Source organism: Strix uralensis, chromosome 2 (genome assembly GCF_047716275.1).
Source record: "Strix uralensis isolate ZFMK-TIS-50842 chromosome 2, bStrUra1, whole genome shotgun sequence".
Lineage (NCBI taxonomy): Eukaryota > Metazoa > Chordata > Aves > Strigiformes > Strigidae > Strix > Strix uralensis.
Genome location: NC_133973.1, coordinates 70,727,746 through 70,740,387, shown reverse-complemented (window position 1 = coordinate 70,740,387; position 12,642 = coordinate 70,727,746). Strand labels below are relative to the sequence as shown.

General features: G+C 43.4%; 1 protein-coding gene across 1 annotated transcript; it reads left to right on the top strand.

Annotated features, from left to right (window-relative positions):
- Positions 1-3,750: 3,750 nt before the first annotated feature.
- Positions 3,751-12,048, top strand: F7 (coagulation factor VII). The gene is made up of 8 exons (XM_074859223.1): positions 3,751-3,840; positions 6,023-6,183; positions 6,740-6,764; positions 6,858-6,971; positions 7,840-7,980; positions 10,384-10,490; positions 11,002-11,122; positions 11,334-12,048. The coding sequence occupies exons 1-8, from the start codon at positions 3,771-3,773 to the stop codon at positions 11,870-11,872; spliced, it is 1,278 nt and encodes a 425-aa protein (XP_074715324.1). The 5' UTR covers positions 3,751-3,770; the 3' UTR covers positions 11,873-12,048.
- The last annotated feature ends 594 nt before the right edge of the window (positions 12,049-12,642 follow it).

The following is a 12,642-nucleotide window of genomic DNA, read 5'->3' as shown; positions in this document are numbered from 1 at the left end:
AGTAACACAGGGAGAGACGATGTACTGAAATATGCTCACTAGGCATCTTTGCACCTCTCCCAAGAACTGCTGTGGCTGCCGCTGCCTGTACCAGCAGCAGCCTAAAGATGGTAGTAGAAAATCAAGGATGAAGTTTTGCATTTTTATTCTGAATTTTTATTCATTTATTCAGATTAGCTGGTTTGGTGCTGAAACATTATCTGTGGCAAATCAATTGAAGTGAATTCATTAATCACCTTTCAGATTTTTGTATTTATTCATTCCACATCAATTGACAAGACAGCAAGTTCCCCAGCTACATTTAAAAGACTACAGATTTACCAGTGGTGCTGTTGCAGCTGTGATGGTCTCAGTACACAGTCAAGAGAAGGTCTGTAGTAGAGTTAATATCTCTCATTACCAGCAGATATAGGTGGCATTAAACAGATAAACGTCAGGGTACACTGCCTTTATTGTAAATTTATTTTGCGCTGCCTTTTCTATGTCTTTTGCTTCCTTTATTATCTAGGTAGCTTCAGATATCCTTCTCCTTAGGCAGCAAAAGAAGAGAAAGAACCCACATTAAAATTAAAAAATAAAATCAGATGTTAAGCACTTGTATTCAGAGCTGGTCATACAAAAAATATTAGAAATATCTCCCCATCTTCTACTTCCTCTTTAGGAGAATAATTGCTGTATGGGGGTACAGAACTCAGTCAAGCAGGCAAGTAATTTTCTCCTGGAAAGAAATAGTTCTCTTTTGAGGTCTAAAACCCAAGTAATTTGCTTTAAAACTTAGCAGCATGATATTTGTAGATTTATGGATTAGTACAACAGAAACAGGAAATTATTAACTTGATCACAGGCTTGGCTTGCTTTTAATTGGTCTGATAAATGAATGATGGCAAGTTACTATTGTTGTTGGAGATTTAAATTGGATTTTCCATACATTCATGAGGCAGCTTGTTCCTAAACCTTTCCTGCCCAGACACAGCCTTGTCAGCTTAATCATATGATCTCTTATGTCCTCTTTGAAATAGAAATCATTGATTTATTTTTTTAAATTGTTCCTGAGTACTGATTAGAAAGCTCATGTTTAAATGACCAGTGACCTGTTGGATCAGATCAAGTTGCACAGTTTCCAATAGCTTCCATACCTGTCTTCAACCCCAAACATGAAACTAAAAATAGCAAAATTGTAAGTTTTTCTTTGAAAAATGTCAGTAGGAAACAAAACAAAAATAAAGAATAGTATGTTCTGAGACATCAGTTCACCATGTCTTCCCAGCAAATGTTTCTGCTTTAGATTTTTATTTCACGTTGTTAACATTTTTCATGTTTAATTATTTTAACATGCGTTTTTTTGGAAATAAAGCAACTTTGACACATCCAAAGCATACACTAAAAAATACCCTAAATCATATTTTCTGAACAGCTGTCCCCAGACTGATTCTAGTAGCACACATGAGCAGCAGGGGTGCATATTTGCATTAATATATATTCACTTTTAATTGAATAGCAGATTATTTTTCTTTGAATTGCTCAGAAAACATAAGCCAAGGCTGAAGCTGCACTGGCAAGGAGATTTATAGAGCAGAATACCAGGGCAATTCTCATGAACTACAGCAAGACCACACAGAAGACGAATTAAGTAAGACTTGGGGATCTTCTGGCGAAGAAAAGCAAATTAACTGGTGTTTGCTCCTCTGGCTGGGGTCTAAGAGAGTAAGAAAGGGGAGATCTTTAAAAACACAGCTCTTTAACCAAAGAACTGGCCCAGCTGAAGTTAGTAGGAAACAGCTTTGAGACGAGATCTGTGAATATGAAGTTCTTGAGAGAAGAGCTGTAATGAAGTCCTGGGATTGCTGAATCCTCAGCTACCCTCATTATGGGCACAGTCATCCCTGTCACCCCTGATGAAACCTGATCACATGAATTTTTCTTGGAAGAAGGACTGTCCCCATATGAACCGATTGTTGTTCCCAGCACTTGGGCTTTTCCCTGGTCTCCAAAAAATGATAACTGTTTGGCTGCATTCCCAAGTAATAAAAGCAAAATTTTTCATGTTTAAGGGATGCCAACAGAAGAAGGAAGACAAGGAAAATACTGCATCAGTCCTAAAGGATGTGCAGGATCTGAACACGATGAAGGAAGAAGATTAGAAAGCGAAGAGTGCCACGGTGCAGAGGTGCCGTGATGCCGCTGTGGAGTGGCAGCAACCCCACCCTCCCTTGGCAGGGGGATGATACCCACCCCACCTAAGGAAATGCAGCTGCCGGGGGCAATAGGTACAGACCCGGCCTGGCCTCAGAGGTGGGAGGCACAGCCTCATGCTCTGGTCTGCGTGACTCATTCAACTAGATGGGGCTAGATCTTTCCCCAAGAAGGTGAGACAAAGAGAAATTTTCAAGCAGCTCCAACAAGCTTAGCTTTGGTCTTGCTAAGCTGAACGTGCCCTTGCTATTTTCAACTCACTGCCATAGGCAAGCGAACAAGGAATGAGGATCATGTTGTCAGGCTGTGAGGTGTGGAGAGGGTTCCCAAAGAGCAGAGATGGGAACAGCATGGGCCTGCTGTAGCTCCTTTTGTATTCCAGTAAGCAGCCTCCTTCCTCTGCCCCGGGACAGGACCCGCCATCGGTCCCCAACCGTCCCGGGAACTGGGCTGCTGGGAATTAGCCAGGCTGCGATCCAGAGAAGTGCCCGGATGCCCCCTCTTGGGAAAGCCATTTCAAAACAGAACATCCAGCTGTGTGTACCACCACTAAACAGGACAGCATGGGAAGAACAGCCAGGAGCCCAGCCTTCCTAAGCAATCACGACTTCTGCAAGGAGTTACACTGAGCATTGGCAGCAAAGTAAAAATCTATCTGTCGCTTTTCTTTGCTGGAGCATTCAGATGCAGAGCTGACCCTCCTTCCTTTCCACACAGGAAGGGGAGAACGGCCTGGAAAATACTCCAGCCTTCAAGCAACGCTTCACTTCTCATAGGCAAACATGCTCTTTACCTTGTTGCTATCTTAAGTAAATATTTCCACAAGAATGTTGTCAGCTCTCTAGTCTGATACCATTAATTGATTTCCATTAAATCAGAGGACTGCTTATGTTCCAGATAAAACATTGTCTGCAGATTAGCCCCTCAAACCCCTGTCATTACGAATGAAATATAACATGGATCAGCTCAATGCCTCTTCCAGCGGGTACAACTTGTGCAGGCCACATGGGTCTTGCAGCAAAGATGCAAAGAAACAGTGTAGGGTGACTCTTGCTGGTTAATTAGTGCCTCCAAATAAATTCAGCCAGAAGTGCAGAGTTTCAACTGGTGATGGAGAACTGGGAAAAGACAGATGTCAGTAGTTCAATCATACTCCAAAGCACTGATTTGACTGCTGATTCAAGATAAATATCATATCACTGCTCTCTGCATGCAGGGTTATTTGGCCAAGTTAGTGCCAGTCATACAGACACAGGGTCCCAGGATTTATTTTTCTCATGAAAAAGCCATGTTAGATGGAAAATGAAGGTCCAGGAGCCTGTGTGATCAGCATAGCCTTTGCACAGGTCAGGAGAGCACACTTCAAAACCAAGCTCCCTGCTTGTGTGAAAAGGACACCTTGCAGGATTTGCAAGTGCCCTTCTGCTCAGCTCACCAGGCTGTCATGGATCTTTTTCTGTTTCCATGACTCGTCAGCCCCTCCTCTGGCTCCGAGCGTTTGAAGCTGAGCTCTTTGGCCAAACAGTCCTTGCTGAAATGTCAATACACTACCAGGACGCTGGCTCGCAGGGTTCATCATGGTTTCCAGGCAGTGCGTGGCTTTGCTTCTCTGCTTTCTGCTACTGATTCCTCTTTCTCTGGATGCAGGTATGTTGTAGGATATGGCTGTAGTAATGTTTACTGGCAATGGACCTCTCTCCTGTTACTCAGACATAAATTTCATTGCAAGTTTTGAGCACTGTTGCATGTTTGTCCTGCCTCCAGTTGTGACTGTGAGTTACTCTAAGGCTCTTGTTTGCTTTCAGTGATGGCATCCACGCGCTTGTTGTGCCAACTAAGGAAAAGCACCTCTAGACTGCTAAATGAATCTGTTATCTCACTGTACAGACAGCAGGCAAACCATCAATTGCCCACTATGTGAAAAAAGGAGCTTGGATTTATTGTTATTTCATATTGAACTGTGGTATTTTTCAAAGCAGAGAATCAATAGTCTGTCATTCAGCTGATGAAAAATTAAAAAGGTGATGATCCACCCCATTTTGGCAGCAACAGAAGACAGTGAGGTGGTAGATCTTTGGTGTCTCCAGTATGTGTCTGAAAAATAAGCTCCCAGATTAATAAAGCAGACCCAGTGCTTTCAGATTCCCAGTCAGCCATTGACTGTGTCTCCTGCACTGCATGAATAAAGCTGGAAAAATATGTAGCAAGGTCAAAAGTGTTCCAATGTAAATAAGTAGAGAATGCCGAAATAAAAGCAGGAGGATGCCCCCAACCACATGCTCAGGCATGCTCCTCTGTCAGAGTCTGTGCCTGTGCACTGATACATGTGTCATATATATGCAGTGTAAGGTTAATTAAAAGCCTTTAAAGAAAGCCATATTAAATGCATACAGCCTGACTTTGAAATCATGTCAGAAACACTCAGCTGACATTCCTATAATGAGCAAATGTTTATGAAGCACCCTGGGATAAATTCAATGCACGCCACACAATATTTTATTCCTTCAAGTAACTTTGAAATATAGGGAAAATTACCACTATTTTGCATGTAATTCAGCAAAGGTTCTGATTAGACACAAATGTTTAGAGACACCTCACCAGACTGGAATAAACCCCCTCAGTATTTATGTTTGTGTGTTTGTTGGTGAGGACATACATGAGTCTTACCCTTCAGCAACCACCTCAGGGCCCTTCCAGCAGTTAGAAGGTAACTCCCGCTCTTACAGGGGTCATGTAGTGGAGAACGTCCTGGGAGGGGAAAGGCCGGTGATACGCATCAGCCTCAATCACCAAATCTACCCACAATCCCAGGTGAAATAGTTAAAATCTCCAGAATCCCCCACTGACATGGAGGAGAAAAAAAATGCAAAATGAATTATTTCAAGACTTGTTCTATGTAGTACATGGAGCAAAAGTACACCACAGCACTGGGACTTCTTGTTCCTTATCCTGAATTATACCGGCAGAGCACAGTTGTGCTGTGGAGCTGAGGAGCAGGTCAGCATAGTGACGATGGTATCAGCTCTTTCAGTGCACATTCCTGTCAGCTGCAAGTTGACATAGCTCTAGGAAGCAAGCTCTGGTGATATCTGCTATCAAACCTGTGTGCTCAATGTCTTTCCAAAGCACAGCAGAGACTCACTGGGTGAAAACCCCTGTGGCTGTGGTCTGTGGTGCTGGCAGCAGCCAGGAGCCATCCATAGGCTCTGCTAGGAAACAAACAGCGTTGTCCAGCTTTCCTACATACCTTAACATAGCCTTTTTTACAGAAGAAAACTAAAGATGAATATATTAAAGCAGCAGTTTTAAAACTGCGGTCTACTAGTGGTGGGGTAAGTCCCTTCTGCGGGTCCAACGAGTGAAGGGGTGTGAGATAACATATGACTGCGGGTGAAGGTGTGACTGTGGCCCACCCGTCAGCAAGTGACTTTCTGTAGCGAGAACAGAAAAATCAGGTGTTGACATGCACTTCAGTGCTAGATAAAGCAACACCGGCTTTTCAGCTGCTAGAATTGAAAGAAACTGTACTGTGCATGTTGAGACCTACTATAGGACGTGCAATGGTACCTTAGGAGTCGCTGGCATACAACACTGGTGTAGCATGCCATCTTCTCTTAACCTCTGGTCTCTGTAAAATTCATGTGCTGCCACTTTACCTGGGAAGTGGGCCAGAGAAAGGAGGCTCTTTCACATTTGCCCATCTCTTTTCTAAAGTATCTCAGCAAAAGCTTGGGAAGCAGAAAAGCTTTCACGGGAAATCAACCCCCCACCCCCTTTCTGTCTGGAGAGCGCAGCTGTATGACAAACAGAACATGCTGCTGTTTTGCAGTCTTTCTAAAGCAGGAAGAGGCAAGCAGTGTTTTGCAAAGGCAAAGACGAGCCAACAGCTTCTTTGAAGAGATAAAACTGGGGTCACTAGAGCGAGAATGCATGGAAGAAAAGTGTTCCTTTGAGGAAGCGAGAGAGATTTACCATGATGATGAACGGACAGTAAGTAACACGGGGCTGGGTGAACACTCATTGTCAGATGGACTGTCCCTACTCAAGGGTGTGCTTTGACACTAAACTGCAAGAGCAGAAAAAAGCACGTTGTGTCCTGCTGTTTGCATCTTTCTCTCTATAGGGGGACAGCAGTGAGTTGCGAGAGGGTATACTGCATGGGCTGCCCTAAGCAGTACCGATCTGGGGGTGGTGGGAAAGTGGATGCTCTCTAGGTCATCTCAACTCCCCAGTAATTCCTGGCCTGACAATACTTTCAATTACTGTATTGTGCAACATCCGTTTCAGTCAATCCCACCTCAGCCATACGGAGGTTATTGATGGGTAACCTATTTGGGTGTGTTACATGGTCCCCTTCTCTACTGGTACATGAAAATAATGTAGAATGTAGAAAATAACGTAGACTATTTTATGGATATCGACTGTCATAAACTATAAAGGCAAAAGGGCATCACTGTGGCTGACTGTAACCCCTCCTGTGCAAGGGCTGTAGGACTTAACCTGAGTTAATTTTTCTTTAATTAAATCTCACATCTTTTTCTTCCAGAAAGAGTTCTGGCACATCTATTCTGGTATGATCGTTCAAGATGTTCTAACACCTACAAAAACACTCCCGCTGCTGCAGCTCTTCGTGTGAGCTGGACTGACACTGAATGTTTTTACAGACCCCAACCAGTGTGACTCCAACCCCTGTCAGAACGGAGGGAGTTGTGATGACCAGTTTCAGGATTACGTTTGCCGCTGTCCTGTCGAATATGAGGGCAAAAGCTGTGAAAAAGGTCAGCTATGGCCTAGCTTAACAAAATAAAGCTGTCATTATTAATTCAAATGCAAGACACTGAGATAAACAGCAGCACTCATTATCATTCTGCATCATTCTAGCCATGACAGCTACTGTCCACGCTGCCTGCGGTGCTGCGTGATGGATCTAACCAGCTGGCAGTCAGGCACTGCAAGGCAGCAAGATAATTACTACCCTATGTCGACTCGTAAAAAAAATAAAATTGCTTTTCTGAGAGAAAAGGAGGAATTTTTTTTTCCTAGCCAAGTGCTGAAGTTACTTTGACTTAGAAGCTTGGTGCAGTATGTGAATGAGAGCTATGCTGCATATGCATCATACAAAGTCCGAGGGGACAGGTCCAGCAGTTAATGAAGTCAATACACGTTTTTCCATTGATTTCAGCAGGCACTGCATATTGAATGTTACACTTAAACCCTCAGAATGCACTGAACCCAAACAAGGACTAGGCACTCATCAAGTCTAACCAGGCAGTCTGAACAATCATCCCAGAGCATCCTTCTGCCAAATGGCAAAATACAAAATTTATAATTTTTCAGTCATATATTACGATGGTTACCACACAATTACAACACCTCCATCCTTTAGACAGCTCAGCTATTGCATAAATGCAGACTGATTTAATTTTAGGTGTATGTTTCTTAAGCCTTTTCTTCCCCAGTCCCTGGACATCCAGGCCTAACTAGCTTTTGCCAAATGGAAGGCCCTTTTGATGCAGTCGTTGTACATAAATCACAGAAATCTGCTTTGCTGCCTTGCTTCCCTGTCAACATTTCAAGTTGCAATTGACTCATGTTAAGCACCAAAGTCCACATTTGGAAACCTAAATGCTCTTTCTCTGAATATAGCGATGGCTGACAAACTGAAGTGCATTTATGACAACGGTGGCTGTGAACAGTACTGTACTGATGAGCAGTCTGGAAAACGAGTGTGCTTCTGTGCGGACGATTACACTTTAGCGAGTGACGGCGTGTCCTGCATTCCCCAAGGTAAGATACTACTAGCCCAATGCTAAATCCAAGCCAGCTCTGGAAGAAAAGTTTTCAAGACGTACACATCAGGAGTTGCAAGGTGTAACCCTTAGCCACCAGCTCCTCACCTCTTTTTCAAAGGCAGAGTCCAGAGTGGTACCTTTGGGCTTCTGGTGGAAGTTAGACACCCCAGAAAAGCAGCTGGCAAAGTGTGCACACCGAGCAAGGAGACTTTTGGACCTCTCCTTCCTGGTCCCAGAGGTCCACTTCTCGGGAAATTTTGTTTGAATGTCCCACTGGCTAGGAGCAAGGAGGGAGTTGAACCCCTGTCTTCTCCTTGCGGAGCGCTTGCACCACTGGTCTGGTAGAGAAGAACTGAGCAGTGGAGACAAGCTTATGACCAGGTGGTCTAAATAAAGCAGAGCAGCAGGTAGTCAGGGATTTGGGGTCAGACTGAGGGATTTCTGGTGAGTAGAGGGGCTCTGGGCCTCACAAGTTCTTTTTTGTTTTAGCTTATGCCCATGGTGGGAAAATATTTTTGGGGCATCTCTGTTTTACCATTGGATCTCCAATCTGAAATTGTGATTATGGATTTTATTACCATACGTATTTCAGCACAGGAGTCAAGAGAGGAAGAGGCCTATTAAAACTATAGAAAAACCATTGGGGGGGAGGGGTGTTTCTTCTTTTTTTTTTCTTTTTTCTTCTTTTTTTTTTTTCCTATTTGGTAGGATTAGTACACTTTTAGTATTCCTCTAGACATGGTGGCTAGATATTTCTCTAACTCATCTGACAAGGTAATTTCAGCTGGGACTAGGGTAGTGCAAGTTAATTATTTTTCCAATACTTGAATTACTTTTATTAGAGGGGAAAAAGAGACCCCTGGGGATATGAACATAACGGACAGAGCTACAGGGAGCATGAGAAGTAATTCTGAGGGGTGATGCCCCCCTACAAACACCTCAATGGAGCACTCATGCAGAGAACTGATAATGACAACCTAGCTCTCAACAACAGCAATTTCATTAGGAAAAAAAGTCTACTAATGTGCTTATCCCTTATTAACAGATTCTGCAATATCACGTGATAGGGGAGCTGCTTTTGTTAAAAGCTGAGAACAAAGAATTCAATATTCCCCACAGGCTTTTCAGTGTATCTTCTTTCCCTGTGAGGAAGATGTATTTATTGCTGCTTGCTTCTTGGGGACCAAAATAGCCGTAGCGCTGACCGTGCGTTGCAAGGAGACAAAACTATATAACTGCCAGACTGTCAGTTCCTTCACAGTCCTCCTGTCATCTCTCACAATGGCCCTTTCAAACGCCCAAACTCGCGTTGCCCTGCATACAGCGTTAAGAGGGTATGGGTTTGTGATATGTCTGTTCTGGTCTTTCACCCGCTGCCACCAAAGAGCTACTCCTGTTTCTCCATACCTTGCCTGTACTTGTAAAAGCTTGATGCTGTCTTCATTATCAGCTGAAGTAATTGGCACGTTCAGGCTATTACAGATCCGTGGAGATGTCAGATTCAGCTCAGCAGAGACTATAGGGCCCTGGCTCCCAAAGTGGTAGAAAGCGATCACTCCTCCTCACAGCGTTATCACGGTGACTGCTGGATGGGACAGTGTGTTCAGTTACAGCACAGCCACTTGGCACACAAAAACCCCCAAAGCAGACCTTTTTCTTGAAAGGAAAACCCTGTTGAGTGAAGGATGTATACTGAAAACACCAAGGCTTCCTCTGCACTGCAGCTCAGTTGCAGGTTCAGTCCTCAAGATTTGATTCTTTTATTGCCAATCTTCACTCTTCCTCAGGCTAAAAACACACCTTAGACTGAGATGGGCAGTCTGGAAGAATCAAGGATGCTCCGGACCCAAGCAAACTAAGCACAGTCTGCTGGGAGGCATACCAGAAGACATAGTGTCAGCTCTTAGGAGATCTTTGGGTCCACCCAAACGAGGCATAGCAGGAAGCTGCATATCCCATGCTTAAGCCTGTGTCTCACCATGCCATGGATGCTGTGTGCTTGATACAACTGAGTTAAAGTCAGCAGGGGCACTGAAAATAAGTAGGCTACAAAGCTTGACAGAGTCGCATCTGCTCTCCAGCCTGCAGCCTACTTCATTGTGTTGACACATCTTAAGCAGGTATATTGTTTGCAAACTCCTGTGGCAGGTGAATATATGTCAGTGACAATGTATTTGTCTGCACTCTATTTGTAGAAACATTTCTGGCTGTTTCCAAACAAAAAGACTACTTACCTACTGAGCTGCTTTAAATTACTTTTGAGAACCCACGCTCCCAGACTAGAAACCAGTTTTTCAGCTAACATAACTTCACTGAAGACCTTACACATTTTGCTGTGAATTCAGTGCAATAAAATCACACTTACTGCCCTTTGTTTTTTTTTCTTTTTGTTTTTCAGTGAAATATCCATGTGGCAAAATACCAGTGCTGGCAAAAAAAAATGTAACTGCACAAGGGAGAATAGTAGGTGGTTTAATTTGTCCTCCGGGTGAATGTCCATGGCAAGTGAGTCTTCAGAAATCTTTCATTGACTGTTTTTTATTTTTCCTTATGAAACCACTGTCTTAAATTCATTGTTTTAAATCTATTATGTTAAAAATCTATAAAAAGTGCCAGGTCTGGATAACCAAATTCCCTCTTCATCCATAGCCAGCAGATCCACCTGTTTCAGTCATGCATCTTAGCCTTGCTCTGGAGTGCCTGCTTTCATAGGAGTGGAGTGGTAATACAACCTCCTCTATCTCCTGACCCCTCAGTCCTTAACCTTACCGCTAGCAACAATCTTAGTTGCAGCTTGCAGGGATACGCTCTTGGCCATAACAGGCAAGGTCCATACTATAAGATGGAAAAAATGTCAATGGGAAGACTCCCCCTCCTAAATTCTCCATGCAGTCAGCACGCTATTCTCTAACACAGTTGCATAAAGCGTTAGAAAGAAGTGACATGAAACCTGCCACTACTGAGATTCAGGTCAAGCACATCTGGTATAAGACATAAATTTGCTTTGTGTTGGCAGGCCCTTATAATACAGAATCAGAAAGAAACGTGTGGCGGTACCCTGCTTTCCCCAGAGTGGGTGGTCACTGCAGCTCACTGTTTGGAGTATATTCACCCTAAACAGCTTCGGGTGAGACTGGGTATGTATCTTCCCCTCCTCACGTTATCGAGCCGTGGTTGTGGTAGCAGCTTCTCATCCTGACAAACCAGAGTGAAAGACAAAATGCGCAGGCTTTGGTAGTGTAAGGGAATTGTCCTTATGAGGTGTCAGACTAGAAACCCCTTATCTCCTCAAACTTCTGAGGAATCAAGGAGCTGCCTGATATGACCTGCAATTAATAACTTTTCCAGGTGAACATGCAATAAATTACAATGAGAACACTGAGCAAGAAAGTGGCGTTGCCAGGATAATAATTCATGAAGAATATATGCATGGACAAGTCAATAATGATATTGCCCTCCTGAGCCTGGAAACACCCATGAATCTCACCGACTATGTGGTGCCAATATGTTTGCCTGAAAAACGGTTTGCAGTGTATGAACTGTCCTCTATCAAGTACTCCACAGTGAGTGGATGGGGACGCCTACTAGATGGAGGTGCCACCTCTTCTGTTCTGATGAGAGTTGATTTGCCACGTGTGAAGACACAAGAATGTGAAAAGGAGACTGATTTAAATCTTACAGAGAATATGTTCTGTGCAGGAGACCTGACTGGTGTTAAGGACTCCTGCAAGGGAGACAGTGGTGGACCTCATGCTACAAGGTACAAGAACACTTGGTTTCTGACCGGGATTGTCAGCTGGGGAAAGGGCTGTGCTGTTAAAGGTAGCTATGGGGTTTACACAAGGGTATCCAAATACATCGACTGGTTGAAGAAGCACATGGATTAATGATGTTGAACCAGAGCATTCTCAGATCATGTTATTGCTCCCCAGTCCCCATTTTCCTATTGGAGCATTCCTTCATTATCTTAGCTATGTGATACATGTGATACCCACACCACTATTAATGATTTGGAACAAGTCTGATGTCTACCTGAATATATAAAATAACTTCCCTATCTGTACTGTTTGTAAACTTGCATGTCTTGTCAAGCGGGCACAGAACGAATCGAACTCAGAGTTCCTCTCGTTCTGCATCCATTTCTGCTAAGGGACAGAGCTAGATGCTGGGAGAAAGACTGTCAGCAACACATCAAGCATATCATGATCCTTCCTCCAGCTACCCTCTCAACTTCTGGTAATCAGTGATGTACAGACTTCCTGAGCCAGAAGTTGCATTACATTGAATAGTCATGAATGAACCTGTTGTCCGCAAATATGTGCAATCTCTTTTAAACACATTTATGCTGCTGGCTTTCACAACTTCCTATGCTGATGATGCAACAGCAGAAGAAATAGAAAAAGCGTTTCTTCTGGGTTACATTAAAGTAGCTTTCTCCAACAGCTGCAGTGGCAACAGGTAGATTTGAGGGGGAGGACCTGTAGAGAGTTTGTCCTGGAGACTCTGGTGGTGAAAGGTTAATTCCATATTTACAGGTCTGCTACAAAAACTTGATTTTAGTCTTCTTGCACCAAGCATTATTGCAGTAAGGTTATTAAGTGTAATATTTAACCCTATATTTATGAGTGATGAAGAATACCACTGCTTTAATCTTATT

Coding starts and splice junctions, on each gene's coding strand:
- F7 (XM_074859223.1), top strand. CDS start 3,771: ATGGTTTCCAGGCAGTGCGTGGCTTTGCTTCTCTGCTTTCTGCTACTG. Junction 6,972..7,839: donor GGGCAAAAGCTGTGAAAAAG/GTCAGCTATGGC, acceptor CTCTGAATATAG/CGATGGCTGACAAACTGAAG. Junction 11,123..11,333: donor ACAGCTTCGGGTGAGACTGG/GTATGTATCTTC, acceptor TAACTTTTCCAG/GTGAACATGCAATAAATTAC.